Source organism: Nelumbo nucifera, chromosome 5 (genome assembly GCF_055504915.1).
Source record: "Nelumbo nucifera cultivar China Antique chromosome 5, China Antique-T2T, whole genome shotgun sequence".
Classification (NCBI taxonomy): domain Eukaryota; kingdom Viridiplantae; phylum Streptophyta; class Magnoliopsida; order Proteales; family Nelumbonaceae; genus Nelumbo; species Nelumbo nucifera.
In genome coordinates this window covers 78,931,724-78,959,578 of record NC_142653.1, presented here as the reverse complement: position 1 = coordinate 78,959,578, position 27,855 = coordinate 78,931,724, and the positions used below count along the sequence as shown (strand labels likewise).

At 44.6% G+C, this 27,855-nt stretch overlaps 1 protein-coding gene and 1 long non-coding RNA gene across 2 annotated transcripts; both read left to right on the top strand.

Annotated features, from left to right (window-relative positions):
* The first annotated feature begins 437 nt into the window (after positions 1–437).
* Positions 438–24,493, top strand: LOC104594013 (uncharacterized). The gene is made up of 10 exons (XM_088888330.1): positions 438–650; positions 6,275–6,395; positions 6,508–6,579; positions 6,704–6,781; positions 6,886–6,957; positions 15,134–15,492; positions 21,542–21,600; positions 22,391–22,796; positions 23,206–23,441; positions 23,867–24,493. Exons 1-10 carry the CDS (start codon positions 548–550, stop codon positions 24,344–24,346), a joined length of 1,986 nt encoding a protein of 661 aa, XP_088744456.1. The 5' UTR covers positions 438–547; the 3' UTR covers positions 24,347–24,493.
* Positions 11,995–13,397, top strand: LOC148791920 (uncharacterized). The gene is made up of 3 exons (XR_016076349.1): positions 11,995–12,131; positions 12,293–12,429; positions 12,919–13,397. It is a non-coding gene; the product is annotated as an uncharacterized LOC148791920 (long non-coding RNA).
* Positions 24,494–27,855: the final 3,362 nt, after the last annotated feature.

Here is a 27,855-nt window from a genome sequence, read left to right as displayed (position 1 = left end):
GCTATAGGTTGAAGGTAAGAGACCGGATCTTCTCTTCACACAAGGCTCCACATACCGACTTCACATGCAAATCCTATCATGCATTGGGAACATCTCCCATACTTATAAGTTATTATTCACAAGACCTAATCAAACGGAGTGAAAAAAGAAAAAGAAAAAAAAATCTGACAATGTGAACAGTGAAATTAAAATGTCTTAAAAGAGATTGAGAATGGGTGCATGTATTTGAACACGTATTAATTCTCTTGAAGAGGGGAGTTAATTATAAGTGGGACTGCATTAATCAATGACAGAAAGAACCGAATCAGGTCATAGAGATGTTATGAGATTGTCAACCAACTTCAACTCTTCTACTTGCAGATATTTTTCTTGGTTCAAATCAAAATTGCTAAACAAGACTTCAGAGTTGACTCCTTGTGGCCAATTATCTCCAGGGCCGCTTAATTAATATATACCAACTTCAACTCTTCTAAATGAATGTTCTGTTACAGAGAAATTTTGTCACCGGAGAGTTGCATCACAACTTGTCGTCGATCAGTCGTCACCAATGGATGAAATAAGGATCAAATTTAAAGCCTGTCTGCTGCTGGTTGTGCTCATTCAAATTTCGTCTGCAGCTGCACAGCAGGCACCAACAGACCCTAACGATGGTATGTGTTCATTTTCCTGATCGATTTCATTATGAATGGACAATGATATAGATTAGCTAGCCATCTGGCAAAATCAGAACAGATGGAAATCTGTAGTTTGATCAAAACAGTCATAGTTTCATCACCCTCTGACCTATTATTATTGGGCAAATTTGATGAACATCCATACATTCAATTCATTATATATATTCCTTCAGAGTTGAGAATGGATCACAGCTTTTCTGCATTCATGCAGCTTGACGCAGCGGGGAAGCAATGAAAACCGGGCTGGCTATGCAAGCACCAGGCGAACACAAGCTTCGTAGAGAAGCCGGACATGAATCTCTAGATGAGAGAGAAAAGTTGGCGAAAGCTGAATGTGTTTATTAGCTTGGAATTAACAGTATTTATAATACATCTGGAAATTGTAAAGTAACTAGGAAAGAAAAATTGTGATAGATCTTGAACATCTAATCTTCTAGCTAGGGTCGAACTCTTCTTGTATGTTGCCTTGATCTCCATCGTTTGATCTCCCTGGGTCTATCTCCTTGGAATTACCTTGGATCTTGAACTTCCTTGAATCTTGGGCTTATCTTGAATATGGAATTCTTGATTTATCTTGAATTCTTGAATTATCTTGGATTCTTGATTTATCTTGAATGTACTTCCTATGAACTGTCGCCCATATGATGAGATGGACCACCATCATTCTCCCCCACTTGGAAAGAACTCGACCCCGAGTCGTGACTAGGATATGCAAGTGTCATCTCTGGTAGGTAGCGATGAAGGTCAGCAACATTAAATGTCTTAGAGATACCCATATAATCTGATAGGTCCACGACATAAGCATTGTCGTTGATTTTCTTCATGATCTTGTATGGACTGTACTTCTGAGGCTGCAACTTGTTGTACTTTCCCACGGTAATCCTTTCCTTCCTCAGGAACACCATAAATTCATCACCGACGTCAAACACCTGGTGCCGACGATGCTTGTCTGCCACCATCTTGTACTTTGCATTTGTTTGCTCCAGTTTCTACTTTACGGCGTCTTGGACGGACTGGATTTGGTCTGCCATTTGTTCTGTAGAGGTACTGACACTGGGGACTCTGGGTAGCTTCACTAGGTCGAGTGCATGATTAGGAACCTTCATGTAGACAATGGAGAACGGAGATTTACCTGTAGAGCTATGGACTGCATTATTGTATGTGAACTCGGCCTATGCAATGGTGAAATCCCACTACTTCGGTCTCTCCCGACAGATACTGCGAATCAAATTACCAAGGGTCCGATTCACCACTTCTGTTTGTCCGTTTGTCTGCGGATGGGCTGTATTGCTAAAATTAATGATGAGTCAAATAGCCTCCACAGAGTCATCCAAAAGTGACTTAAGAACCTCGTATCTCGATCTGATGTGATGGCCTTAAGGTACCCCATGTAAACGGACAATCTCCCTGAAAAATAACTTGGCTGTCGCTGATGCATCTGTTGTCTTCTTGCATGGGAGGAAGTGAGCCATCTTAGAGAATCAGTCAACCACTATGAAGACGGAGTCCATATTTCTTGGGGTTTTTGGCAAGCCTATTACGAAATCCATGGACAAGTCTTCCCAAATTGAAATAGGAACAGGCAGAGGCATGTAGAGGCCAGTGTTCTGGGTTTTTCCCTTAGCTGTCTGACAAATATAGCATCTACTCACAATAATAGACACATCCTTCTTAATTTTGGCCAATAGTAACGCCCCTTGACTGCTTCAATGGTCTTGTCCCTTCCAAGGTGTCCTGCTAATCAACCCCCATGCAAATCCCTGATGATCTTTTTGCGGAGGGAGGTGCACGGGATGCACAACTGTTCCCCTTTCATAAGGAAACCATCATGAATGTAAAAATCATCTGTTGGCTGTCGATTCATACATTTTCCCCATACCTGTTGGAAGTCCTCATCCTGGGCGTATAGGTCTTTTAAGCACTCAAAACCCACAATCTCAATACTAAGGGTCTTGATGAGGGCTACATGTCTGCTAAGAGCATCGGCCACTGTATTTTGTTGTCCCGCCTTATACACACAATTTTGTATGGGAATTTATCAAGGAAAGCAGACCATCTTGCATGCAGATCACTCCTTAATTGTTTTTGCTTACTAAGATACTTTAGGGCTTGGTGGTCAGTGTAAAGAACAAACTCTTTTGCAATTAAATAATGTTCCCATGTTTTCAATGCTCTAACCACAGCATAGAATTATTTGTCATAAGTGGGCCACTTTCTCCTGGATTCACATAACTTTTCACTAAAGAAGGCAATGGGTCTCTTTTCTTGGGACAATACAGCCCCTATGCCAACTCCACTGGCATCACATTCAACTTCAAATAATTTATCAAAATTTGGTAAGGCAAGGACAGGAGCAGTGCATAATTTTTCTTTAATGAGAGCAAAACTCTGCTCTTGTTCTTCTCCCCATTGAAATTTTCTCTTTTTCAAACATTCAGTGATGGGAGCTACAATACTGCTAAAGTGTTTAATAAATCGCCTGTAGAAAGTTGCTAGCCCATGGAAGTGTCTTACATCCGTGACATTTGATGGGGTCGACCACTCCCTAATGGCTTTCACCTTTCTCTTCATCTACTTTAATTCCATCCTTACTTACAATGAACCCTAGGAACAACAAATTTTCGCTCATGAAAGTGCATTTCTTTAAATTAGCATATAATTTGCTTTCCCTTAATGCTTTTAATACCTCCCTGATATGTCCAATGTGTTCAGTGATAGATTTGCTGTAAATTAAAATATCATCAAAATATATCACAACAAATTTACTAGTAAAGGGACGCAGTACCTGATTCATTAGCCTCATGAAGGTGTTGGGTGCGTTGGTTAGTCCAAAGGGCATGACTAACCATTCGAACAGTCCATCTCTAGTCTTGAAGGTTATCTTCCATTCGTCTCCGGGACGGATTCTGATCTGATGGTATTCACTCCTGAGATCAATTTTAGAGAATACTATGGGTCCATCAAGCTGATCTAGCATGTCATCCAGCCTGGGAATGGGGAATTTGTAGCCAATAGTAATTTTATTAATAGCCCTGCTGTCGACACACATCATCCAACTTCCATCCTTCTTTGGTGTTAACAATGCTGGTACTGCACAAGGGCTCTCATACTGACTTGAATATGTCCCTTTTTCAACAATTCTTCTACCTTCTCCCGTAAAATTTCATTTTCTTTAGGACTCATCCTATAATGTGGGAGGTTAGGGTGACTAGCACCAGGAACAAAATCAATGCGATGCTGAATATCTCGCATGGGTGGGAGTAAATTTGGTAACTCATCTGGAACTACATCATGAAACTCATCAAGTAGTCCCTGCACTTCCACTGGAATTTTATTTTCCCCCAGTGTCTCATTCATACTTTCTCCCTTTACTACCAACAAGTGTACCTCGCGGGTATCCTTACATTCTTTTACAAATTCAGCATGGTGATGTGTAATAGTAAGGAAACTTTTCTCATATGTTTTTGGGGCCTTTGGGGAATTCTTTTCAGCCATGGGTAATGAAGTGTAGCGCGTACCCTCTTTTTCAAGTTGGTAGGTATTCTTCCTACCCATGTGTCTTGCATCCGTATCAAACTACCAAGGCCTCCCTAAAAAAAATATGGCAAGCATCCATGTCTACAATATCACAATACACCTCATCATTGTACTTACCAATGGAGAATGGGACCTTGCAACATTCCTCCACCCGTACGCCGCCGCCCTCTTTGATCCACCCAATTGTGTATGGGTTTGGATGTTTTTCAAGGAGTAGTTGTAATCTTTGTACGACATCCCTGCAAATAATATTTTCTTGACTGCCACTATCAATAATTAAATCAAATAATTTACCCTTTACAGTACATCTAGTGTGGAACAGTCAGTGTCGTTGAGGGGAATCTTTGTTTCTTTGGGACAGCATTAATTTTCTCACAACACATGTATATTCCTCATGTTCGTACAAACCTTCTTCATCTTCCCCATCAGGTCCACAATATACTTCCTCTTCAACATCTTCTTCCTCCTCCCTCTCTATCATATTAACTGCCTTCCTTTTGGGACAGTCACTGGACCTATGCCCAACTTCATTGCACTTAAAGCATTTAAAAGGAGCAGGTTTTGCATAGGGATTAATGGGTTTAGGAGGGTTGGAAGGGTTATCTCGAGTATTTCCTCCTGTAATGGCCTTACCAGCGTTAGCTGTAGTCGCCAGGTGAGAAGGTTGTACTCCTGGGGCTGATTTGTTTCTGTCAACAGCTGCCAGTCTGTTGTCGCTCCCACTGTACCGGCGGTAATTATCACCACGGGTCTTTTCTTGGAACATTAATTCAGCTTTTAAAGCTAGGTTCCTTGCTTCCTGCACACTAAGAACCATTTGGACGCCAATTTTATCTCTGATAGCCGGTCTCAAATCGCTCAGATAACGGGTTGCCTGCTGGTTATCACTTTCAGATAGCTGATTTCTTTCAGCCAATCTTAGAAATTCAGATGTATATTCATTGACACTTCTTGAACCCTGCGCACATCGTTGATATGATTCAAACATATATTGTTCATAATTTGGGGGTAAAAATCTACCTCTTATTAGCTATTTCATGCGCCTCCAGGTTCAAATAGGACCCCTTCCTTCTCTGATCTGGGTCTCTCTCATCCGTTCCCACCAGACAGATGCGCCTCCCTTCAGTCGAAAGGCTACCAATTTCACCTTTCGTTCTTCCGGGATCTCCATGTATTCAAAGAAACGGTCGACCTCTGTGATCCAATCTAGAAGACCCTCTATATCCAGATCCCCACTAAAAGTAGGAATATCTACCTTGAGTTTAAACTCATCATTATTCCGACGGGGATTGAAATTACCTGGATTGCGCCAGTTCCTACCGTTTCTGCCATCGCCGGGGATAATAGAGCAACAACTAACTCTAACTCGTCGTCACTATCATCATCAAGAACTGGGTGTCGGGCTATAGGATTGACGATTTGTCTGCCATGGTTGTCTCCTTCGATTGGATACGGATTCTCCCGGTTCCGTGGAACATCCTCCCGTAACAAGGTTCGCAGTTGTCCAGCAATCTCTGCCAACTGCTGCTCGATGTTACGTGTGGCTGTGCGTTGCTCTTCGATTGCTCTCCAAACAGCTTGTAACCCCTGATCTCCGTCACGGGGTTGGTTGCGACTGCCTGACGCAGCGGGGAAGCAATGAAAACCGGGCTGGCTATGCAAGCACCGGGCGAACACAAACTTCATAGCGAAGCCGGACGTGAATCTCTAGAGGAGAGAAAAAAGTTGGCGAAAACTGAATGTGTTTATTAGCTTGGAATTAACAGTATTTATAATACATCTGGAAATTTTAAAGTAACTAGGAAAGAAAAATTGTGATAGATCTTGAACATCTAATCTTCTAGCTAGGATCGAACTCTTCTTGGATGTTGCCTTGGTCTCCATCGTCCGATTTCCCTGGGTCTATCTCCTTCGAATTACCTTAGATCTTGAACTTCCTTGAATCTTGGGCTTATCTGGAATCTGAAATTCTTAATTTATCTTGAATTCTTGAATTATCTTGGATTCTTGATTTATCATGAATGTGCTTCCGATGAACTGTCGCCCACGGGGCCCCATCACAGCTGCTGCTCTAAATTCATTCAAGTCAATGTGGAAAAACAGACCTTCCAATTGGGAAAATTCAGACCCTTGCGTTGGTGGTTGGGTAGGAGTTACTTGCAACAACTCACAGGTGATATCCATGTAAGTTTTTAGTAGCTAGAGTTGTTTTATATATAGAGTTTAATAACTAGTTTCTTATGTTTCCTACTTCTATCATTCTTCTCACTTACGACCAATTTCATCAATATTTTAGAAAATTGTCAAGCATGGGACTCGAGGGTCAATTGTCTGGAGACATCGGTGCTCTAACTGAGTTACAGACATTGTAAGACTTTCTTAATTAATCTCCCTCTTATATCAACTTTCAGACATATTCTGAAATAAGAAACATCTCTCTCTCTCTATAAATCACTTTAATTTTCTGATTAGTACGTAGTTGATTCATGTAGGGATCTGTCTTACAACCGGGGTTTGAATGGTCCCCTGCCGGCCGAAGCAATTGGGAGCTTGAAAAAGCTTTCAAACCTGTAAGGAAATCCTGATGATTTGCAAAGCGATATATAGCTTCTGTTGACCAACTGGTTTTATTGGAATCGTTCAACTTAATTTACTTTCCTTTTCTATATATCAGGATCCTGGTTGGGTGTAGTTTCTCTGGACGAATACCAAGCACAATCGGAGATCTGGAAGAGCTAGTCTTTTTGTAAGAGCTTGGAGTTTGGAATAGATTCTTCTGTTATAATTAATGATGGTTAACTAACATTTTCACTCGTAAAGTTTCATTCATTTATGATGCCAACAATGACAAAGTCTTCTTAGAAGATAAGAGACGAGGACAGTTGGGTTCATTAATTATTGGGAAACTTTCCGATTAGTACTTTGTACTTTGGGCTTAATGTCACTTTGGTCCTCGAAATTTAAAATGTGAAAATTTGGATACCGAATTTTCAAAATGTTTCAATTCAGAATTTATTGTTAAACAGTTCGTTTACTAGCCAATAAGTGGCATTTGAAAAGATACAAATGCCCTTTGAGTGTCATCTAATTCTATTTATCAAACATCCAAACATTGATAAAAGATGAATAGTCTCAAATTCTTGCCTCTTTTATTCAAGAAAGTTGAGGTCATGTCTGTTTGGGTGGATATTCAAGAAGAGTCAAGGATTTGGGACTATTCATCTTTTATCAATGTTTGGATGGTTGATAAAGAGAATTCGATGACACTCAAAGGACATTTGTGTCTTTTCAAATGCCACTTAATGGCTGGTAAACAGACTGGTTAAAGGCAAATATTGAATTGGCACATTTTGAAAGTTTGGGTACTGAATTGTCTCAATTTAAAGTTAAGGGACCAAAGTGACAATAGGCCCAAAGTACAGGGTACTAATCAGGAATTTTCCCTAATTATTTTTATGGTCCAATTAATATTGCACTATGCATTAATTACACATCCTACTATTACCCTTTACCTTTCTCTTTTAATTTGCAAGCTAACTTTTCTAAATGGTTCAGTTAAAAATGACTATCCAAAGACTCTAAACTCATAATTTTTAGTTTATTACATTATCTTTCCAATATTGACTAAGTAGATATATTTTTTGGGAGAATAACGATTCAGCCTGGGGTCAGAATTTTTAGGCCCAAAGTACAGTTGAGGTAGGTGCCAGCTTGGAATTGATGCCAATTCATGGGCGGGCATTGGTGTATAGAATGGGGGTTTGACATTTTGAATGTTTATGGGTTTGCAATAGAATTTAGAAATCTGCATTGGACCTGTCCGTACTTTTCCATTTTTTTCTTTTTTTCTTTCTTTAACTGAAAAAACTATATACGACAAAGATCTATTGTCTCCTCATGGATCCAAGGGCCTAACTTCTCAATCGCGGATGCAACTTCGAGAAACAGGTGCATGACCTTCCCCTTGTAACAGGCAAACTCGGCCAGCCAAGAGTTGGTGGCATAGCTGTCGAGCTCGGTCTAGAACTCTGTGAATGCCTTATACTCCGTGACCACCTCCTCCCTTGCCCAATTCAGCCTCGCCTCGGCATCCTCCGCTGCCTTCTTTGGCTTGTCCTTGGCCTCCTTCACGTCTTGCAAGCGGCTCTTCATCTTCTTAAATTCGTTGTCCTTATCTGCAATAGCCTTCTTCACCTTGACAAACTTGGCCTTCAACTATGCATTCTCTATCTCCTTCACCTAAGTCATCTTGCGAAGACCATGCATGCAATTCACCAGGTCATGACGGCACAAATAGCCTACATGACAAGGAAGAGGTCAATCTCTTGGATAGCCGTGAAGGGAAGAGAGATCCATCCCATGGACGCCCAAAGATTGCGGAATAAGGGGCGAATTCCAAAAAAAAATTTCTCTCCCTTCAACTGGGAATCACATTCCCTATTTAGAAAATCATATTTTCAAAGATCATTCTTGAACCTTAAACTGAACCAGATCTGAACCAAAAGGAGTAGGAGAGAATTATACCTGATATGGAGAAGTAGTATCTCCCAATGGAGGTGTTCACGCCCAAGGAAGGATCCAAAGACTGCTCCCACTAAAGATGGCGCAGTGCAGGATGGAGCAGAATCAGCAATGTTCTTCTCCAAGAACTCTGTCCTTCGCAAGAATCAACAGGATGGCACATGAGCATAGCTTCCTATCAATTCTTTCTCAAAGAACTGATGTCAAGATCGAATCTTGACTTCTCCCACAACCGGAGATCGAACTGGCAAATAGGGTGACAAGAACAGGGAGGCGGCAAGAGAGTATTCGTAGGGTGCAGAATTCTCTCTTCTTGATTTCAGCACTAAAGAAAATCTGATGATTCTCTTCAAAAGGCTGCCGCCCCCTTCTTCTTTTGTTAACCTAAAAAGATCAGCCCCTAATCCCATTAGGAGCTGTTTATCCAAATCATATTTGGATCATCCTTCTCTTCAGGTGATAAGGATAAACCCTTATCTTATCTCTAGATTAGACTAGCTTTCTCCTAATCTCATTAGGAGGTTTCTAGATCTGAATCACATTCAGATCTGGACTCTCTGAGTGGATAGGGTCAAGACCCTATCCTATCTGCTAATCCATCTCGGAATTCACCCCATTATTAACTAAATAAATAGCCTAGTTCGAAATGGGCTTTAGACCCATTAAGCTTATGTACTCACTTAACCTTCCCAACTGCTGCCCAGTTGGGCTTCCTTGTATGGTGTGGGACTCAAGCATTGATCTACACATCAGCCACATGGGTTCGGCCCAGCCTTTGTTACAAGGCCTGACCGAATACAATGTTAAGGACAGTGCATCCCCTGAAAACCCATCAAATGGACTCTATGGGCCCAACACTTACCCTAAGTGGTCCCTAGGCCAAGCCACCTTGTAACACCCAAGGACTGTGGGCAGATGCAAGATTAGCCCATCAGGTATTATCCTCAATGGTCTTACACTTAACCTCTCAGCCCTTAATGATCATACACTGCCCGATAAGAGAGGACCTCTCCCTCGGCTGCAAGGAATAGTGTTGCACTCTCTACTTATATGGATTCCGGGAATTAAAACCTTTTGCAAACATTTTAGAAACCATAATATATACTTTTATATCTCATATAAAATATACTTTGCAAAAACAAATCTCAACAGTTGAAATTGGCTGCCGGCAGTCTTGGTTTCCATCAGTGAGAGTGCAGCCCCGATCATTACCTTTGTCCGACAAAGAGGCTGATCCTGTCACTATGATCACCCACTCAGATGAATTCTCGGACTGTCCCAACATACCCAGGTTTTGACCCCCGCTAAGGATCTCACTGATTGGTACATCAAAGACAACCCAATCCAACACCTAGTGCAATATCATAATCGAGTCTAGGGGTCGGGTGTAACTTTCCAGTTTTGCCCATTAATCTCCAAGGTCCAGGGCAATAATGGAAATCTGGTCCAGTTCATAGATTCAATTAATCATACACTATATGTGCCTAGGGTCTCACCCTGGTAGTTGAGACACACCACCCCAACCGACTTGGTGGCACTACAGTGTCAGCCTTGTCAGGATAGGTCTCCCCAGACCGATCCATTGGCTGTGAACATTCTAAACTAACACGAGTCTCATTAAGTGTCCAGTTTAAGGGTATTATACAGAAACATACCAAGGGAGCATGAATCACATATGCACTTTTATTCATTTACAATAAACTCATAAAGTACATCATTCTGATTGAAGCTAAGGGCATACAAAACTGTCTAACAAGCCAAACTCTCTAGAACACTACACGTGTGGTTGGAATCCTCCCTTTGGATAACTGTGTCACCAAAGACCTCAGAGAGAAGTGGAGTCCCGGATAGACATAGATAAGCATTGCCTCCTGAGGATAAGCACCCTTGTCAGGGAAGGCGGAGCCTACCGAAAACCTTGACAAGAAGCTTCATCTCGTTAACCCCGCAAGGAGCCCATCCGACTACAACATGGACACTCACCTATATTTAAAGGCATCTCCACTTCTCCTCTCACAATAAAGGATTTTCAACTCTCTAGATTCTCTAGCCCTCTTGCTCTCCTACTGTTCTCCTTGGCTCGGACTAGCTCACTTTCTACAGCTTAACCCGACCGACTTCTCCTTATTACTGACTTGAGCGTCGGAGTATCTTCCCGGGGACCTCGTCCTTAGGCCTCTGACTTTCTCTTTGCTTGCAAATCCTCAGTACACGACTCTATCCTTCCACCTCGGTTCTATCCAATTGGTAGGACTATTATCTACAGCATGTTTAGATCATGTTGGATCACACAACATCATCCACCTTGAATTATCTAGGCTTTAAGGCTTTATGGTTGTTCTTGTTGTATTTGATGGTGAGAACTGGACTTCCAAGGCATCCCTAACATGTCTGTTGTATAGTGAATGCCGAGACACCATTAGGCATATGTTGTTTTACTCTTCTCCTATGTAAGCTTCCTTGTTTGGATTGGATTTATTTTCTAGAGCCATTCTTTACCCAAACAGATCATTGTTGGATAGGCTGGTGTTATGATAGGACATAGGTTCACCTAAGTCAACTGATACACTGATCACTTCCATTTAATAATAAGCTAGATCCCAATAGAATTATTCACTTTCCACTATATATATATATATATATATATATATATATATATATATATATATTTGGAAACTCAACTATCATTTACCAATACTCCCAATCTTGTTTTCAAGATCAATGTAGATCGAACTCCAAACAACAAATAATGCTCCAGTATTGATGTGGTTGAGTGAATCACTATTTGGAGATTGGAGTGCCATTAAAGTGGAAAATGAAACATTTAGAGAGGGCTTAGCCATGGGCCCATGGCCACCTAACTTGACCTTGTTAACATATTCTTAAAGATAATGCCCAATAAGTTAACAAACTTCAGTTGGGTGGTGGTTTATATCCTCCATGGCACATCTCGAAGTGTTTCCTTACCTTGGATCTCGAAGTGTTTCCTTCTGGAAAAGACCGTTTCAATCGATCAGGGATTTCGGACTTGGTGTATGTGCTCAACTTCCAGGCCTTAGGACTCGTACAGTCATACTTCCTCATCGGTTCACAGTATGGGACTTTTTCAGGTAATCAAAATTAAGCTTCTGTTACTATATATAAGAAGAGTCTGGGGTGTAATGAAGTAGAATAATTTGAGCTCTCCCTCTCTCTCTCTCTCTAATGAATCTTATACCAAATTTGTCATGGATTCAGAGATGTCCTCAAGTTCGAAGGTGTTAGTGAGCCTAGGAATGATAATTGGAGTGACAGTTAGTGGAGTTGTAGCTGTACTAGCACTACTACTATGCGCAGGATATTATGTCTTACATCAAAGGAGAAGAGCTGATAGAATGAGTGAGCAAAGCAAGGCTTTTTGTAAGACCCTAGCTCATTATTGAATGATCTTAACTGACAGAGCTTTTTATATTTTGGGTTATAATTAATTAAACACTGTGCAGTCTATTTCTAGCTGTTCTTTCTTTCCTTCAATTCATAGGCATTATAAGCATGCTGTGATCTTATATCAATCAATGCAGCTTTTTGGGACCTCAACAGTTGTAGCAACAACATTCCTAAACTAAATGTAGCGCGACGGTTCTCATTCGATGAGCTGAAGAAATGCACCAACAATTTCTCAGAAGCCAATGCAATTGGATCCGGGGGTTATGGGAACGTAAAAGCCATGGTTCTATATATATACTAGTAAATGTGGATGTGCATTTGCACGTGGCAGTACCTTTGATGAAGTTAGATTTGTTTTGTTTCATACTTTCATGCAGTGTCTGTGTTTATTTAAGCCTTATCTATCTACTGATGATAAAGTGTGGGGGCTGTATGTGTTATTTCTCTTTTTGATCCCCACGACACTCTCGTCATAAAGACTCTTTAGTAGACCTTTTCTTATAAGGTTACAAGTGGGCAGTTTCCGAAGTGAGAGAAAAGGACATATATGTCCTCTTTATGCCCACTGTATGCTTACATAAAGTGGGTAGAAAACGTCCAGTGAAAATTCCAGAAAGAAGGGGCATTTGCTCTTTTATAAGTAGTATAAAAGAGAGAGAGAGAGAGCTTCTTTTAATTGATTTTCAGTAAGTATTCATATATATGCATGATTCAATTATCTTCTATGTTTTGTTGATGCTGATGACAAATTTATGCACAGGTCTACAGAGGAACACTCTCCACTAGCCAATTGGTTGCTGATGGTGTGCAATCCAGTCGGTCCTAGCTGCCGGTCACCTTGCCTTTGGCAGAGCCGAAGATACCTGAAACAAGGAAGAAAATGGAGACTTCTGGGGAGGAACCCGGTAGGAACACTCCGAAGATCAAGTTAGTGCTCTTGAGAAGGCAAGGGCAATGAGGGACTTCAAGACCAGAAAGCATAAGAATCACATACCTCCTTCTTTGGGGGAAGGGGGCCTTTTATAATCACCCTGGTACACTCACTTCCATACCTCTGCTAGATCGGGCATCATCACCTCTGCCAGATCGGGTGTGATCATGCCAGACACCAGTTCGGGTGTCATAACCTTTGCCAGTTGCCAGTTCGGGTGTCATAACCACCACTGTCCTCCTTGTCAAGACCGTCTCTTCCATGTCTAAGATGGCGATGGCAGGTGGCCGTTGGAGGGTGGCTGTCATGTGTCGGACCCCTAATCAGTCAGGCGCGCCACCTCCGTGTACGGGCTTCCTGGGTGTCAGGTACGGTTGTTCAGTTAGGCGACTTGGAGCCGAAGTGGTGTGCGAGGTGAAGTCTTGAGTTCGGATAGAAGTGTGGCTCGAACTACCTCGGGGTAGGTCAGTTCGGGTTTTTTCCCTTTGCGCTCCTTGTAAGGCTTAGGACCTCCAAGGGAGAGTTCGGGTTCTTCCTTGGGGAGCTCAGGTCGTGGGTTCCTTTTTTGGGGGAGCTCGGGACTCCTTTTCTCGGAGCTCGGGTTGTGGGCCTGCTGCTGTGTCGTGTTGGCGCTTCTGCCAGGTCACTCTCGATTGCTTCCACGTATCGCGTGGCCAAGGGGTCGGGTCAAATCTTCCTCCATCAATTGCCCCCCACTCCCCGTGCCCGGGGTCCTGACCCGGCGTGGGGAGTTCACGGGATGACGGGTGGATTTGCCTCGTGACGCTTTGGCCTTGGTTTGGAGCTTCTCCAGTCTGACCTGCTTGTGTTTTTGGCCCGATCAGGGTCGGCTTGGTTCGACCCGAGGCCAATCCCGGGTTGTGTGCAGTTCACGCGCGGACGCCAAACGATTTTAAATTTTCGAATGTCAAAAATTAACACTAAACTGACTTCTCCTCGGGGGGCGCGCAGCCGGTTTTGTGGGGAGCCATTGGATGGTTTTGATCTTGGCCGTTGATGCGCGAGTACAGTGGCTATAAATAGTGGGGGGCCTCTGGTCACTTTCCTTCACCATTCTTCAACATTCGTTCCTTGAGCTCGCGTCATACTTCGTAGTCCGGTAGCTTTTCCCCGGTGAGTCCTCAGCCTTCTTTTTGATTCAATGTCTAGCTCGGGTAGTTTAGATAGTCTTCTGGGGGGTCAGATGCTAGTTCTACAAACCGAGCTGCTGCCCCTGACAGCCTTAGTGAGTCCGAGGTGGGGCCCGAGGTAGAGCTCGAGGAAGAGCTCTAGTTCGAGCCCATAGGCCGAGTCACCTCGGGTGGCTTGGCATCCACCTCCCGTCGAGATCAGGTGCCAGATAAGTTCGGGCCTTCCACTATGACGCCCAAGAGACTTTGGTCCCTTATCGCTCAGTACAACCTACCCGGGGAGTATACTTATATTTTACCCTCGGGCGACTTTCCTTGGGAGAACGGTCCGGACGAGATCATGATATTCCGAGAGTAGCTTGTTGCCAGGCTGCGCCTTCCTTTCCATCCCCTTATCGTCGAGGTCATGAATCACTTCGGCGTTACTTTCGGTCAGCTCCACCCGAACTCTATTCGTAACCTTGTTAGGACCATCTCCCTTTGTTGCGAACACAGCCTTCCTTTGGACCTGGAAATCTTTCCTCCATTCTTATGCTCAAGAAGCAAGCGGGTCCCCTGCCTGGGCGTAGGCGGGCCTACTACTTGTCTCCTCGTCCGAGGTTCAAGCTTTTGCATGATCTTCCGAATAAGGTCTCGGCATGGAAGAGGGACTACTTCGTGGTTCGAAGTGCTACGGGGTGGCCATTTCCTACCGAGTGGGGATTGGTGGTTCCTGATCCCAGTGCCACGTTAGATGAAGAAACGGTGAAGGGCCTCTAGGAATGGGCTCGACTTGGACTCAAATGTGAAGTCTACCTAACGGAGGCCAAGCTTATCCAGGCCGGTCTGAGTTCGGGTAGGTTTCTTGCTCAGAGGCTTGCTTTTGCTTTGTTTTTTATTCTCATCTTTTGAAGCCGAGCTCTTTTTGCAGGTGTTATGGAGGCAGAGAAGACTCGAGGTGCGAGCTTGTTTGATGGTATGAGGGGGAAGAAGCGAGCTGCTAAGCGGGTCTGTGCCAACCCTTCCCAGGTTGCGGAGCCTGAGGCACCGAGAATGGAGCCTCGTGGGGAGCCCGTGGTGGCCCCTCCAGTTCAAGAAGCGGCAAGGGTCCCCTATGCCGATACTGCTTATACCCAGGTTGTGCCTTCAGGCTCGGGAAGTCAGGATGGGGCTAGGAGTGTGCTGACACTGAGGTATGCTCTCCAAAAAAGTAAGAAGGCTATTTGCCCTGAGGAGGTCACGGCGTGGGCCGATCTTCCTCCGCAACACATAGGTGCGCGTGCTGCTACTCACGCCATGGTGGCAAGTCAAAATAGTTTTTTTTTTTTTTTGTCAGGCTGATTTGTTTTTGTTTTGGCAGGTGAACTCCTCTATCAACTCTCTAACAATCTAGGCGGAGAGGGGCTTGAAGCGAGTGCAAGCTGCCGAAAAGGCTTCCCACGCTGCGCGAGTCCAACTAACGAGGTCTCGGAGGGACAACGAGGCCTTAGGATCGGTGGTGAAACACATGGCCGACCTGAAGCTAAACCTGGAGCATCAAGTCGGGTACCTACAGGATGATATCAGGGAGAAGAGTGAGATCTTCTCTCAGTGGTGAAACGATTACTACGCTTACTACGCTTAGGATCGGTGGTGAAACGATTACTACGCTTCGCCGCGCTTTGTTGACATGATGGTGGGCTCGTACAGAAGGGGTTTCAAGTTGAGTCGATGGATGATAAGGAACACGTACCCCGAGGTCGACATTAGTGCCATAACCACTTCGTGCATCACTTCAGCAATGGCTGTTGCAGCTGATGATGATGCGGATTCCGAAGATGAAGCAGGACCTTCGGGTATTGTCGAAGTCCCTTCTAAAGGCGAGCTGACTATGTTGCCGAACTGCTAGACTTAGGCCCCGAGGCGAGTTAACATAGTAAGGCTATACGCCCGATCTATTCTCCGCCATGGTTAGTTAACATAGTCTTAGAATTGGGCCCTGGGCTATGCACCTCGGGATCCATACTCGTGCAGCTTGCTTCGTTGATGAGGTGCCGAGGTCATCTTTAGCTCGGCATTCTGGCCCTTACGGTGCCGAAGTCCTCAGCTCGGCATTTCGGCTCTTAGGGTGCCGAGGTCCTTGTTAGCTCGGCATTCTGACCCTTAGGGTGCCGAGGTCCTTGTTAGCTCGACATTCTGGCCCTTAGGCTCTGGTAGTGGCTCATGGCTTGCTTAGTTTGATAATTTATAGGTAATATCGTCTTAAGTTGACGATGTTCCATACCTGGGGTATCTGTTTACCCTCCAGGGTCTCGAGCTCGTATGCTCCCCCGAGTGCTCTCTTTACTCGGTAGGGTCCTTCCTAGTTTGGCCCGAGTTTGCCAACGCCGGGCTCAGGTACCATGACCTTGCGGAGAACCAGGTCGCCGACACGGAAATTTCGTCTCTTAACTCTGGCGTTGTAGTACCGAGCTACCCTTTGCTGGTATGCCACAGTCCTGATGTATGCGAGGTCCCTTACCTCGTCAAGTAGGTTGAGGTTGGTATGTAGCTTGTCGTTATTAGTATTGTCTTTGTATGCTTCCAACAGAAGTGAGGGGATTTCGATTTCGGCTGGGATGATTGCCTCCGTGCCATAGGTGAGGTTGAAGGGAGTTTCTCCGGTGGCGGTCTTCTCTGTAGTTTGGTATGCCCATAGGACGCTGGGCAGCTCGTCTTCCCATAACCCTTTAGCTCGATCTAGCCTGGATTTTAGTCCGCGGAGGATAGCTTTGTTCATGACTTCTACCTGACCGTTTGCTTGTGGGTGCGCAACCGACATGAAGTTTTGCCGGATCCCCATGTCTTGGCACCACTCTTGGAATTTGATGTCCTCGAATTGCTTGCCATTGTTGGAGATTAGCACCTAAGGTAGCCCGAAGCGGCACACTATGTTCTTCTAGAAGAAGTTCTGGACGTTTCGAGCTGTGATGGTTACGAGAGTTTCAACTTCAACCCACTTAGTATAGTAGCCTACTGCCACTACTAGGAACTTCTTTCCTCCTATTGCTGGCGGGAATGGCCCGAGTAGGTCGATACCCCATTGTGCGAAGGGACACGGGCTGGTGAGGTACTTGAGGTCGGCGAGGGGCTGGTGGTGAATATTGGCGTGCTTTTGGCACTTCTCGCAGTTCCTGACTAGCCCAACGATGTCTGCTTTCATTGTTGGCCAATAGTACCTCCGTCATAGTGCTTTCTAAGCGACGGCCTTGCCCCCTAGGTGTCCGCCACATAAGCCTTCATGAATGTCGTGGAGTACGAGCTCGGTTTCGAGAGGCCGCAAGCAGCATAGGTGGGGAGCGTGTAGGATCTTCGGTACAACCGTCCGTCTATCATGACGTACTTGGCTGCCTGGCGCTCTACCCTCCTGGCGGCGTTGCGGTCTGCGGGGAGGGTTTCGTGTAGCCGGAAGCTCACGAGTGGATCAATCCAGATCGCTCTACTTGGGCGATAGGAGAGACCTCCTCTGCCCCCTAGAGAATGCTAGGCTGAGGTAAGTCCTCTATGTACACAATTCTCATGGTGTTGTCACTAGTGCTGGCTAGCCGGGACAGGGCGTCGGCCTCAGCGTTCTCCGACCTCGGGATTTGCTTGATGAAGTGTGACTGGAAGCTAAGCAGGGCCTCTTTTACCTTTGCCAAGTAAGCGATCATAGTTGGCTCGTGGGCTTCGTATTCCCCTGTAACTTGGTTGACCATGAGCTGGGAAACGCTGCAGATAACTATGTGTTTTGCCTTTACTTCTTGCGCCCGAGCTAGCCCGGCTATCAATGCCTCGTATTCTGCCTCATTGTTGGATGCCACGAACTCGAAGCGTAGCACGTACTCCAACTTCGTGCCACTCGGACCATAGAGAACTACACCGGCTCCGCTGCCCTGCTGATTTGAGGAGCCATCTACGTGGAGGATCCATGGCTCTTCCTCCCAGTTCGCGCTCGGCCTAACCAGAAGAGATACCGAACTAAGTGCGACCTCACGGGGCTCAGACTCAATCGGCCTGGGAGAACCGAGCTCACTCGAACTGGGAGCCCCGTGCTCAACCGGGCTGAGGACCTCAGAGCTGAACGTGCATTCTGCAACAAAATCCACCAAGGCTTGAGCTTTGATAGCGGTTTGTGGCTTGTACTGGAGGTCGTACTCATTGAGTTCGATGGCCCACTTCGTTAATCGACCAGAGACCTCGGGCCTGAGTAATACTTGCCTCAAGGGTTTGTCGGTGAGGACGATGATGGTATCAGCTTGGAAATACGGGCGGAGTTTGCGGGTCGCGATGACCAGCGCATAGGCTAGTTTTTCTATCTCCGGATATCTTGTTTTTGCTCCCTACAATATTTTACTAACATAGTAGATGGGTCGTTGGACCCGATCTGCTTCTTTTACCAATACCGAGCTGACCACTTCGTCGCTTGCCGAGAGGTACAGTTCTAAAACATCACCCTCTTCGGGCAGGGTCAATACTGGGATACTGGCGAGGTATTTTTTGAGCTCGTCAAATGCGAGCCGGCATTCCGGGTTCCACTCGAACCCTTTGCTTTTCATTACCTTGAAGAAGGATAGACAACGGTCTGCTGATTTAGACATAAAACGACTTAGAGCAGCTATTCTACCGTTTAATCTCTGAATCTCTTTTACTTTTCGGGGTGGTCTCATATCTAGAACGGCCTTTAATTTGTCCGAGTTGGCCTCAATACCGCGCCGGTTGACGATGTACCCTAGGAACCTACCCGAGGTGACACCGAAGACACACTTGTTTGGGTTTAGTTTCATGCTAAATTGACGCAGAATTTGAAAGACAGAATGCAAATCTTGTATTAATTCATGCGAAAACTGTCTTGATGACCATGTCGTCTACATAACATTCTATGTTTGTGCCAATTAAGGGTTGAAACAGCTTATTCACAAGCCTTTGAAAGGTTGCCCCAGCATTTTTCAGTCCGAAGGGCATAACCTTGTAGCAGTATAGGCTGAACTCGATTATGAAGGTGGTTTTTTCCTCATTGGACGGGTCCATCCTGATTTGGTTGTAGCTCAAGTAGGCATCCAGGAAGCTTAGCAACTCGTGTCCCAAGGTCGCGTCCACTAGGTGGTCAATCTTTGGGAGGGGGAAGCAATCTTTTGGGCAAGCTCGGTTTAGGTCGGTGTAGTCAACGCACATGCGCCACTTGCCGTTTGCCTTTTTTACCAAAACTGGGTTGGCCACCCAGCTCAGGTAATGAACTTCCCTTATGAAGTCTGCTGCGAGGAGCTTCTCGACCTCCTCATCGACCGCTCTCCAGTGTTCTGGGGCTAAGTTGCATTTCTTCTTTCTAATGGGCCTAACTACAGGGTCAGTATTCAGCTTGTGAGTTATAAGGTCAGGGTTTATACCGGGCATCTCTGCCGCAGACCATGCAAAAACGTCTAAATTTTGGAGTAAGAAACTTACCAGTTTGGACTGCAAGGGTTCTTCCAGGGATGCTCCGACCTGAAGTAATCTGGGGGGGTCTTCTGTCGAGACAGAGATGGGAACAGTTTCCTCTGTTGGTGCAGCTCACTCCTCGTTCTGTTCCACCGGCCGCTCCAGTTCAAGGTCGCCAGTTACCTTGGCTTTTCCCTTGAGGGCGGCGACGTAGCACTTCCGGGACTCGAGCTGGTCGCCCCGTGCTACCCCGGTGCTGAAGTCCATTGGGAACTTCATGGCCAAATAGTAAGTAGACACCACGGCCTTTAAAGCATGGGTGATTGGCCGACCTACTATGGCATTGTAGGGGGAGGGGGTCACCTTTATGACAAGTGCATCGTCGTGGGGGTAGTGGACCCCGCGCGCATCATCTTCGATGAAGAATATGGGGTCTCCCATCCTAGGCCACTTTGGGGGATTTTGTTCTTCTTTGGTGGCCTCCCGGGTTGATGCTCGAGCTGCCGCCGAGGTGCATCCTGCTACGATCGATCCTCCAACGATCACATGGATTGTTCCCCGAACTGGTCTTTCTTCCGAGGGTTGCTTCTGCGGTTCAGCTGGCCGGCTGCTGGACTCAGGAGCATCTTTGTTGTGCTCTCCCTGCCGACCTGTCTTATTACTATTATTATTATTATTATTATTCTGTACAAAATTCCCTTCAGATGAGGTGGCCATTTCATGTATGGGGCGTCTTTGATCGTCATTAAGATCTCGGCCCGCTTCGCGTTCAAGGGCGTGTAGTCCGTTTGACCTGCTAAGGGAGCTCGGAATGGCTGGCTTGGCTTCGTCCCCCGAGGTGGGTCTTTCCTTCTCTTGTCATTTGGGTTGGAGGGTTCGCCTTCCCTCTTCCCTTTTTTGGTCCCGCTTTCAGTCCTTTGATTGGTCGCGGGCTGGTTGACCACCAAGTGCCACTTGAACTCCTTGTGTGTCACGCCCCTCTTGGCTGCCGTGAGCTGTACCGCGGGGTCTAGGCGCGGTATCTGCAACCATGCGTCATTAAACCATTTGACATAGCCCCGAATGGACTATCCTTCCCTCTGGACTATTCCGAGGAGGCTCTCCTTGGTTCGGGGACACCGCTTGCTAGTAACGAAGTGCGCGGTGAAGACTTGCATGAACTAGTTCCAGCTTCTAATCGACCCGGGGACCAAGTTCCTGTACCAGGTGTGGACCACTCCCCTGAAGATGGTAGTGAAGGCCACACACATGCAGGACTCACTGGCCCTCGCCAAGTGCATTTGGGACTGGAAAGCATCGACGTGATCATTGGGGTCAAAGGACCCATCATACTTGTCTAGGGGAGGGAGTTTGAAATCTTTGGGCATGGGAACCACAAGGAGTTCTGATGGCAGGGGGGAAGGAACTGAAAGAATAGGGGCAACTTTCACCTCGTCTGAGCTTGTTTCCTCTTTACCTCGGAACTCGGGCAGGATGCGGGTGGTAGTTCAGCGACTTCGCCGACATCTTCGCTGCTGCTTAGAAGGCCTGGTATTGGCGCTACTTGCCTCGGTGTTGCCGAGCTCGATCGGCCCGGACTATTGGTAGTCCGTGGCCAGGACACTGAATTGGTTCTCTGCAAGTGGGAGCTCGAACTTAGAGTGTCGAGGTGTTGACTTCGACAAGGAGGTTCCTGATCCACCAGCGAGCTGCGAGGTGGGGGTAATTAGTCTTTCCCTCCTGCTTGGGGATGAGGCCTGGCTCCTGGAGGGGTTCTGAAGTTCGAAGGCTTCCCCTCAGTGAAGGCGCCCGCCCTGAGGGGAGGGCTTGATTGGCTTCGAAGCAAGGTGCCGAGGTGGGAGCTGTGGTTGGTTCAGAGGCAGTTGGGGGAACTGCTATTGATAGTGAAACTAAGAAATGTTGTGCAGTACTTGCTGCTGATGGAGCTGATGTTGCTAGAATTGCTACATTTGGGCTTGCATTGCCCGTATGCACTGCATCAAGTCATCAAGCTAGTTCTGGCTGGTCGCCAGAGGGACAGCAGTTGGTTCGGCGAAAGTTGTCTCGAAAGGGGGGGGGAAGGGGAACATTCACAGGTGCCACCACACTCGGTGCATTAAGGCTAGGGATTCCGTCCGTTGAGAGGGGGACGGTGAACTGTCCGATACATACAGTGGCGGGTTGAGGGTGTTCCCCTACAACATTCAAATCGGCGTTGTGCCGGTTGCTGCTGGAGGAAGCTATGGAAGCTAAGGTTTCTTTGAGAGAGAGAGAGAGAGAGTTAAAGGTTAGGGGAGGCTTTTTGAAGTCTTCCCACAGACGACGCCAAATGATGGTGCGCAATCCGGTCGGTCCTAGTTGCCGGTCACCTTGCCTTTGGCAGAGCCGAAGATGCCTGAAACAAGGAAGAAAATGGAGACTTCCGGGGAGGAACCCGGTAGGAACACTCCAAAGCTCAAGTTAGTGCTCTTGAGAAGGCAAGGGGAATGAGGGACTTCAAGACTAGAAAGCACAAGAATGACATACTTGCTTCTTTGGGGGAAGGGGGCCTTTTATAATCACCCTGGTACACTCACTTCCATACCTCCGCCAGATCGGGTGTCATCATCTCTGCCAGACGCCAGTTTGGGTGTCATAACCTTTGCTAGTTGCCAGTTCGGGTGTCATAACCGCCACTGTCCTCCTTGTCAGGGCCATCTCTGCCACGTCTGAGATGGCGGTTCAGGTGGCCGTTGAAGGGTGGCTGTCATGTGTCGGACCCCTAATCAGTTCGGGTTTTTGCCCTTTGCGCTCCTTGTAAGGCTCAGGACCTCCAAGGGAGAGCTCGGGTTCTTCCTTGGGGAACTCGGGTCGTGGGTTCCTTTTTTGGGGGAGCTCGGGACTCCTTTTCTCGGAGCTCGGGTTGTGGGCCCGCTGTCGTGCCAAGCTGGCATTTCTGTCAGGTCACTCTTAGTTGCTTCCACGTGTCGCATGACCAAGGGGTTGGGCCAAATCTTCCTCCATCAGTTGCCATCAAAAGAGCTCAACAACGAGGTGGCATTCGGTTCAAAACAGAGGTCGAGATGTTATCTCGGGTTCATCATAAGAACCTTGTTAGCCTTGTTGGATATTGCTTTGAGCGAGATGAACAAATGTTGGTCTATGAATATATTGCAAATGGTACTCTAAAGGAAAGCCTTTCAGGTACTTGATCTGATCATATGTTCTATATATATAGTAGTACCCTTGTTGCTTTTCAAATGAATTCCTCTCGCAGACTGGACACCCAAAATTAAAGAACCACAGACTCACTCCCCTACTCCATATATATCAGAATCTGCTCATCACCAACTTGTTTTGGAGCTTTCCCCAGACTAGTCTGTGTAGTAGGTTTTGCCTTCAAAAATTGCCCATAGAAAACAGCTTAGTTTTAGATATGTTACTAAGGGCTGAATTTCTCCTCATGTTGAATAGATGGTAGCAGGAGATCTGTCATTGAGATGATTTTTCTGTATAGGATTTGCAGATTTGTCCCAATAAATTAATACCTGTGTATTCCCTTTATATATAAGTTATGAAAATTTATTCAACATTATGTAAATAACTTGTGCAGGAAAGTCAGGAATCAAGTTGGATTGGACAAGGGGACTTAGAGTAGCCGTGGGTTCAGCCAGAGGGGTGGCTTATCTACATGAGCATGTCAACCCACCCATAATACATAGAGATATTAAGTCAACCAACATTCTCTTGGACAATCACTTAAATGCCAAAGTTTCTGATTTTGGTCTGTCCAAGCTCATGGATGACGATGAAAAGGGCCATGTCTCTACTCAAGTAAAGGGGACAATGGTGAGTAATTAATCAACCCACTATCCTGCTATATATCATGCAAAAGGCAATACTCAAATTCTATGGTATAGATACATCGAATTTGTTTTGTGATGTTGTAATATATATGTATAATGCATGCTCTAAGGGTGCAAGTTCGGCTTCAGTCAGTGCAACGCCCGCTCGAACAGCTTTTACAGCCTTGCATTGGGAATATCTCCATACTTATGTGCTTTTATTTCATGGGAAGATATTTCCAATACAAGGTTGCAAATGCTGTTCAAACATTGTCAGCACGGGCTTGCACTGATTGAAGCCAAACTCGATCTAAGGGTGCAATTTTACAACCTAAGTCTGTGGTATTTACTGAATACTAAATATACTTTTCACAGAAAGTATTGGGCATTGTTTTAGTCTGATTTTTTAAGCATGTTATTTTGGTGCAGGGCTATTTGGATCCTGAATACTACATGACCCAGCAGTTGACAGAGAAGAGTGATGCGTATAGCTTTGGAGTGATAATGCTAGAGCTGATTACTGCTAGGAAACCAATAGAGCATGGGAAATATATAGTGAGAGAGGTGAAAGCAATAATGGACAAGACCAAAGACCTATATGGCCTTCATGAGCTTCTTGACCCGGTCCTTGGTTTAATAAGCACCAGCCTCAAAGGATTTGAGGAATTTGTAGATCTTGCAATGAGATGTTTACAAGAATCAACAGCTGATCGTCCATTGATGAGCGAAGTAGTCAAAGAGATTGAGGGCATTATGAAGTTTTCTGGTCTAAATACAACTGATGATTTTGCATCAACTTCAGAAAGTTATGGGGAAACTAGTAGAGAACATTCTGGGAATCCTTATAGTAATGAAACCATTGAGTACAGCAGTGGGAATATACATCATCACAAGGTGGAATCTCAATGAAGCAAAGAGCTAGTGCTTATCTGGCTAAAAGATTTGAATACTGTATCAAAGATGTTGTATAAATAAGGATTAGAAGTGTATTGGAATAGGAAACAAAGTAGATGAAAATGGTAATAAATGAACTACAATGCATATTAGCTTCTTGTTAGAAATAGGTTGGAACAATTATCCATTCTTGAACTGAATGGTTTGAGGTTGAGAGCATTATTCAATTGACTGGTATAAAATCTAATTCAAATGTTGATTATGCATCCACCTACTTAAAAATAAACAAAGAATGATTAACCATTTAAGATGAATGAAAATGGTTAGGGTTGTTCAGTACTGCTTAATGTCAACCAGAGAACAATATGTACTTATATTAATTAATATGGTATGAGTACAATTACAAAAGAAAAAAGGTATGATTTTTCATGTCTGCAATGAAAATTAAGGAAACTTGATGACCTACAATAAGATGTTAGTAGATACCAAACAAAGCAATCTCACGACTTTCCCCTGTATATGTGCTCAAGATACAACCAAGATTGGAGTTTCTCACACTTTATGGGCTTAAGTCCCTCTTATACTTGCTAATGTACTTGAACATTGGGCTAAGTAATTGACTCCACTGTCTCTTGGCTTAATCTAATCCCTCTGCAAGGTTCCAACCAGCTGGTTGGTAAGCACTTTGACTCCAATTGGGTCAGTTGCCCTAATGATAGATTTTCTCATGGAAGCAATTGCATCTACTTTAGCTTGGACCTTGGGGTCATTTGGCAAGTCTTTTTTGAAAGATCTTTTGGATGATCTGACAGTCAAAAGACGAAATGAGTTTTTGCATCAAGATCTTAACAGCCCGAAGACTGTTTGGTTAAGGCGCACATTTTTGCGTAAAGATAATTTGAAAAAAAGGCAAAAAGCTCCACTTAGAGCTTTCCGAATAATCCCGAAATAGTCTTCCCCCGCCTTTTCAGGAATGTAACTTTCGGCGATTAAATTTTTTCTCAACCCAACGGCGGGAAAAGACCAAAATGCGGGCTGCCAGGCTTCTAAAAAGCCGACAGTCTGTGTGAAAAAACATGCCAAACAGGGTCTTAGTCTCTTGGTCATTCAAGAAGTATCCAACTGTTTCCAAATCCAACTTATGATGTTGCATTAGAGGTAGTTTGGCTTTAATCTCTACTTCATGAGCTCCACATTCCTTTGTCTTGTGGTGTAACAATTTAGGAGTACCATTTAAAATGCCCGAATGAAGTATATGGCACTTGATGATTACCATTATGTCTGGGAAAAGGCCACTTAGGGTCTCCATACTATTCGATATTTCACTTCCACCAAAGACCAGATCGTAGATATTTTCACTGCTACCATTCTCAAATCAACTACTTTCATCAAAAGTTGAATACCACCCTTCTCAACCTGAGAGGAGATGATAAGGATAAGATTCATGAACAACCGAGTTAATATGAAGACTTACCCTAGTCAAATTCTATATGTTGTATATCTTAACAGTTCCATCTGTAATAGACTCTCTATACTTTGTAACCATAATACTCATTATAAATAAAAGACAATCAATCAATCAATTCATTCCAATGATTCATTTATTTTATAAATCCCTTTATTCAATAGTAAATGATGAACCAATAGATGTAGATGGTTTTTGATGGTGTGTGATCTGGTGCTCCCTACTAGCAGACAGTTCGGATGCTGAACTGAGTAGGTCACCTAGTTAAGCTGCAAAGAAAGAGATTAGAGCGTCCAGGTTGATTTACTCGGTGTGGGCACTCCAATGCTTAAGTCAACGAAGAGTTTTTAGAGAGTTAAAGAGTTGTGAGAGTTAAATCGCACGTACCTTTTCTGAGGAAGGAGACGCCTTTATATAGGCAAGCTGCCATGCAGCTCATGAAGTGCTTCTGAGATCTTCGGCCTGCCTAGTTTGGAGGTGGTTTCACGCCCATAGGTGGATTCCACATAAGTAGATAGTGCTTATCTGGTCACGCCCAAAATGGGCAGAGTGATAACTGGCTCTTCCAACGTGATGTTGTGATCCTAGGGAAGTTAGAGACGATAACCCAATTAATGAGGAGGTCGCCTAGCATGTTAGGCAGGTCACTAACCAAACTCAGGTCAGATCGGTAGAAGCGGGTCGCCTCTCATGCTGACCTGTTGACTTTCTGAGCTGGTTCGTAGTTTGGCTGCCGAGAAGGTGCCGAAGTCATTAGGCGGTTTCAAGGTGTCCGGGGCACTTTTGTGGCTTGCTTGCATGGTGCTAAGATGTCACTTGACTATGTCATGACGCCATATGTCCTCATATCATTAGAGGGCCAAATCGCCCCCTCATCAGTTTTGATGCTTAGAGGGTTTCAAAGCTTACAACAATAGAGAGAGAGGTTACTTTTACCTCTACATATTTGGCAAGGGTTCATAGTATATACTTGGATTTTGTGGGATTTGGGCTGAGAGGTGGTAGTGTCACTAGGCATGAGAGTTGCCACTTAAATTTTGCACAACAATTAGGAAAAAGAAGAGAAAAAGAGTGGAAAATGGGGTAGGGATGATTTTGGAAAACGACTTTGGTCTAAAGTAAAGAATTTTGGTCCAAAATCATCTAATTGACTTCACAATCAATCTCTTCTCAGGCTAGGTAAGGATTAAGGTAACATCATGGAAGGGGTTAGGCACCACACTCATCCGAAATCGAAATTCCAACCTCTACTTTATCCTTTGATTCCTTGGGATATAAAAATCACTACTTTTGTTGCTTATTACACACTCTGTAATTGGGGTATTCTTTAGTTTGTTTTCATCAACCCATCCTTTAGAGAGGATTAAAGGGGATGAAGAATTTCCTCATAGGATCCCAACAATTAGTTTGTTTCCTACTCTACATGACATATTAAAATGCGAAGTAGGGCAAACAAGTTTTGTTTTCAATTATTTTTAAAACATTTTCATCTATAAATGATGCATGAATACGTGAGATACAGGTAACATTACTTTTTTCACAGTAATTTAACTTGGTAAATCTTTATGCCAGTAAAGTTTTTATGGACAAAAATGGGATTTTTAAAACTTTAAGGCATTATGTCATCAAATCACCAACCCAAGGAGTTGTTAGACTCGGATAGGACCACAGATGGTCAGAGTGTGAAAACCGGGAAAGGATTAATGACCTTTCTGATAAGGGTGTCAATAGATCGGTTTTAGATTGGACCCTGTCCAGTCTAAAATCAATTTGGATGGATTGGATGAACCAATAAGATATATTGGATTAGATCAATCTGATTCAAAATATTTATTGGATTGGATTGGACCTGGTCCATCCGTAATAAATTTGTATTGGATTGGGTTGGAATTGGATAAGCCAATATCTGGTCCATTAATATAAGATTAGAATATAGGTATCAATGGGCTGGGTTTAGGTTGAAAAGAAACCAATCTAAATTAAGACAAATTTGAACAGGTTGAACGGTCCAGACAATGAACTGGACCAATCCAAAATGGTTCAAAATATTTATTAGATT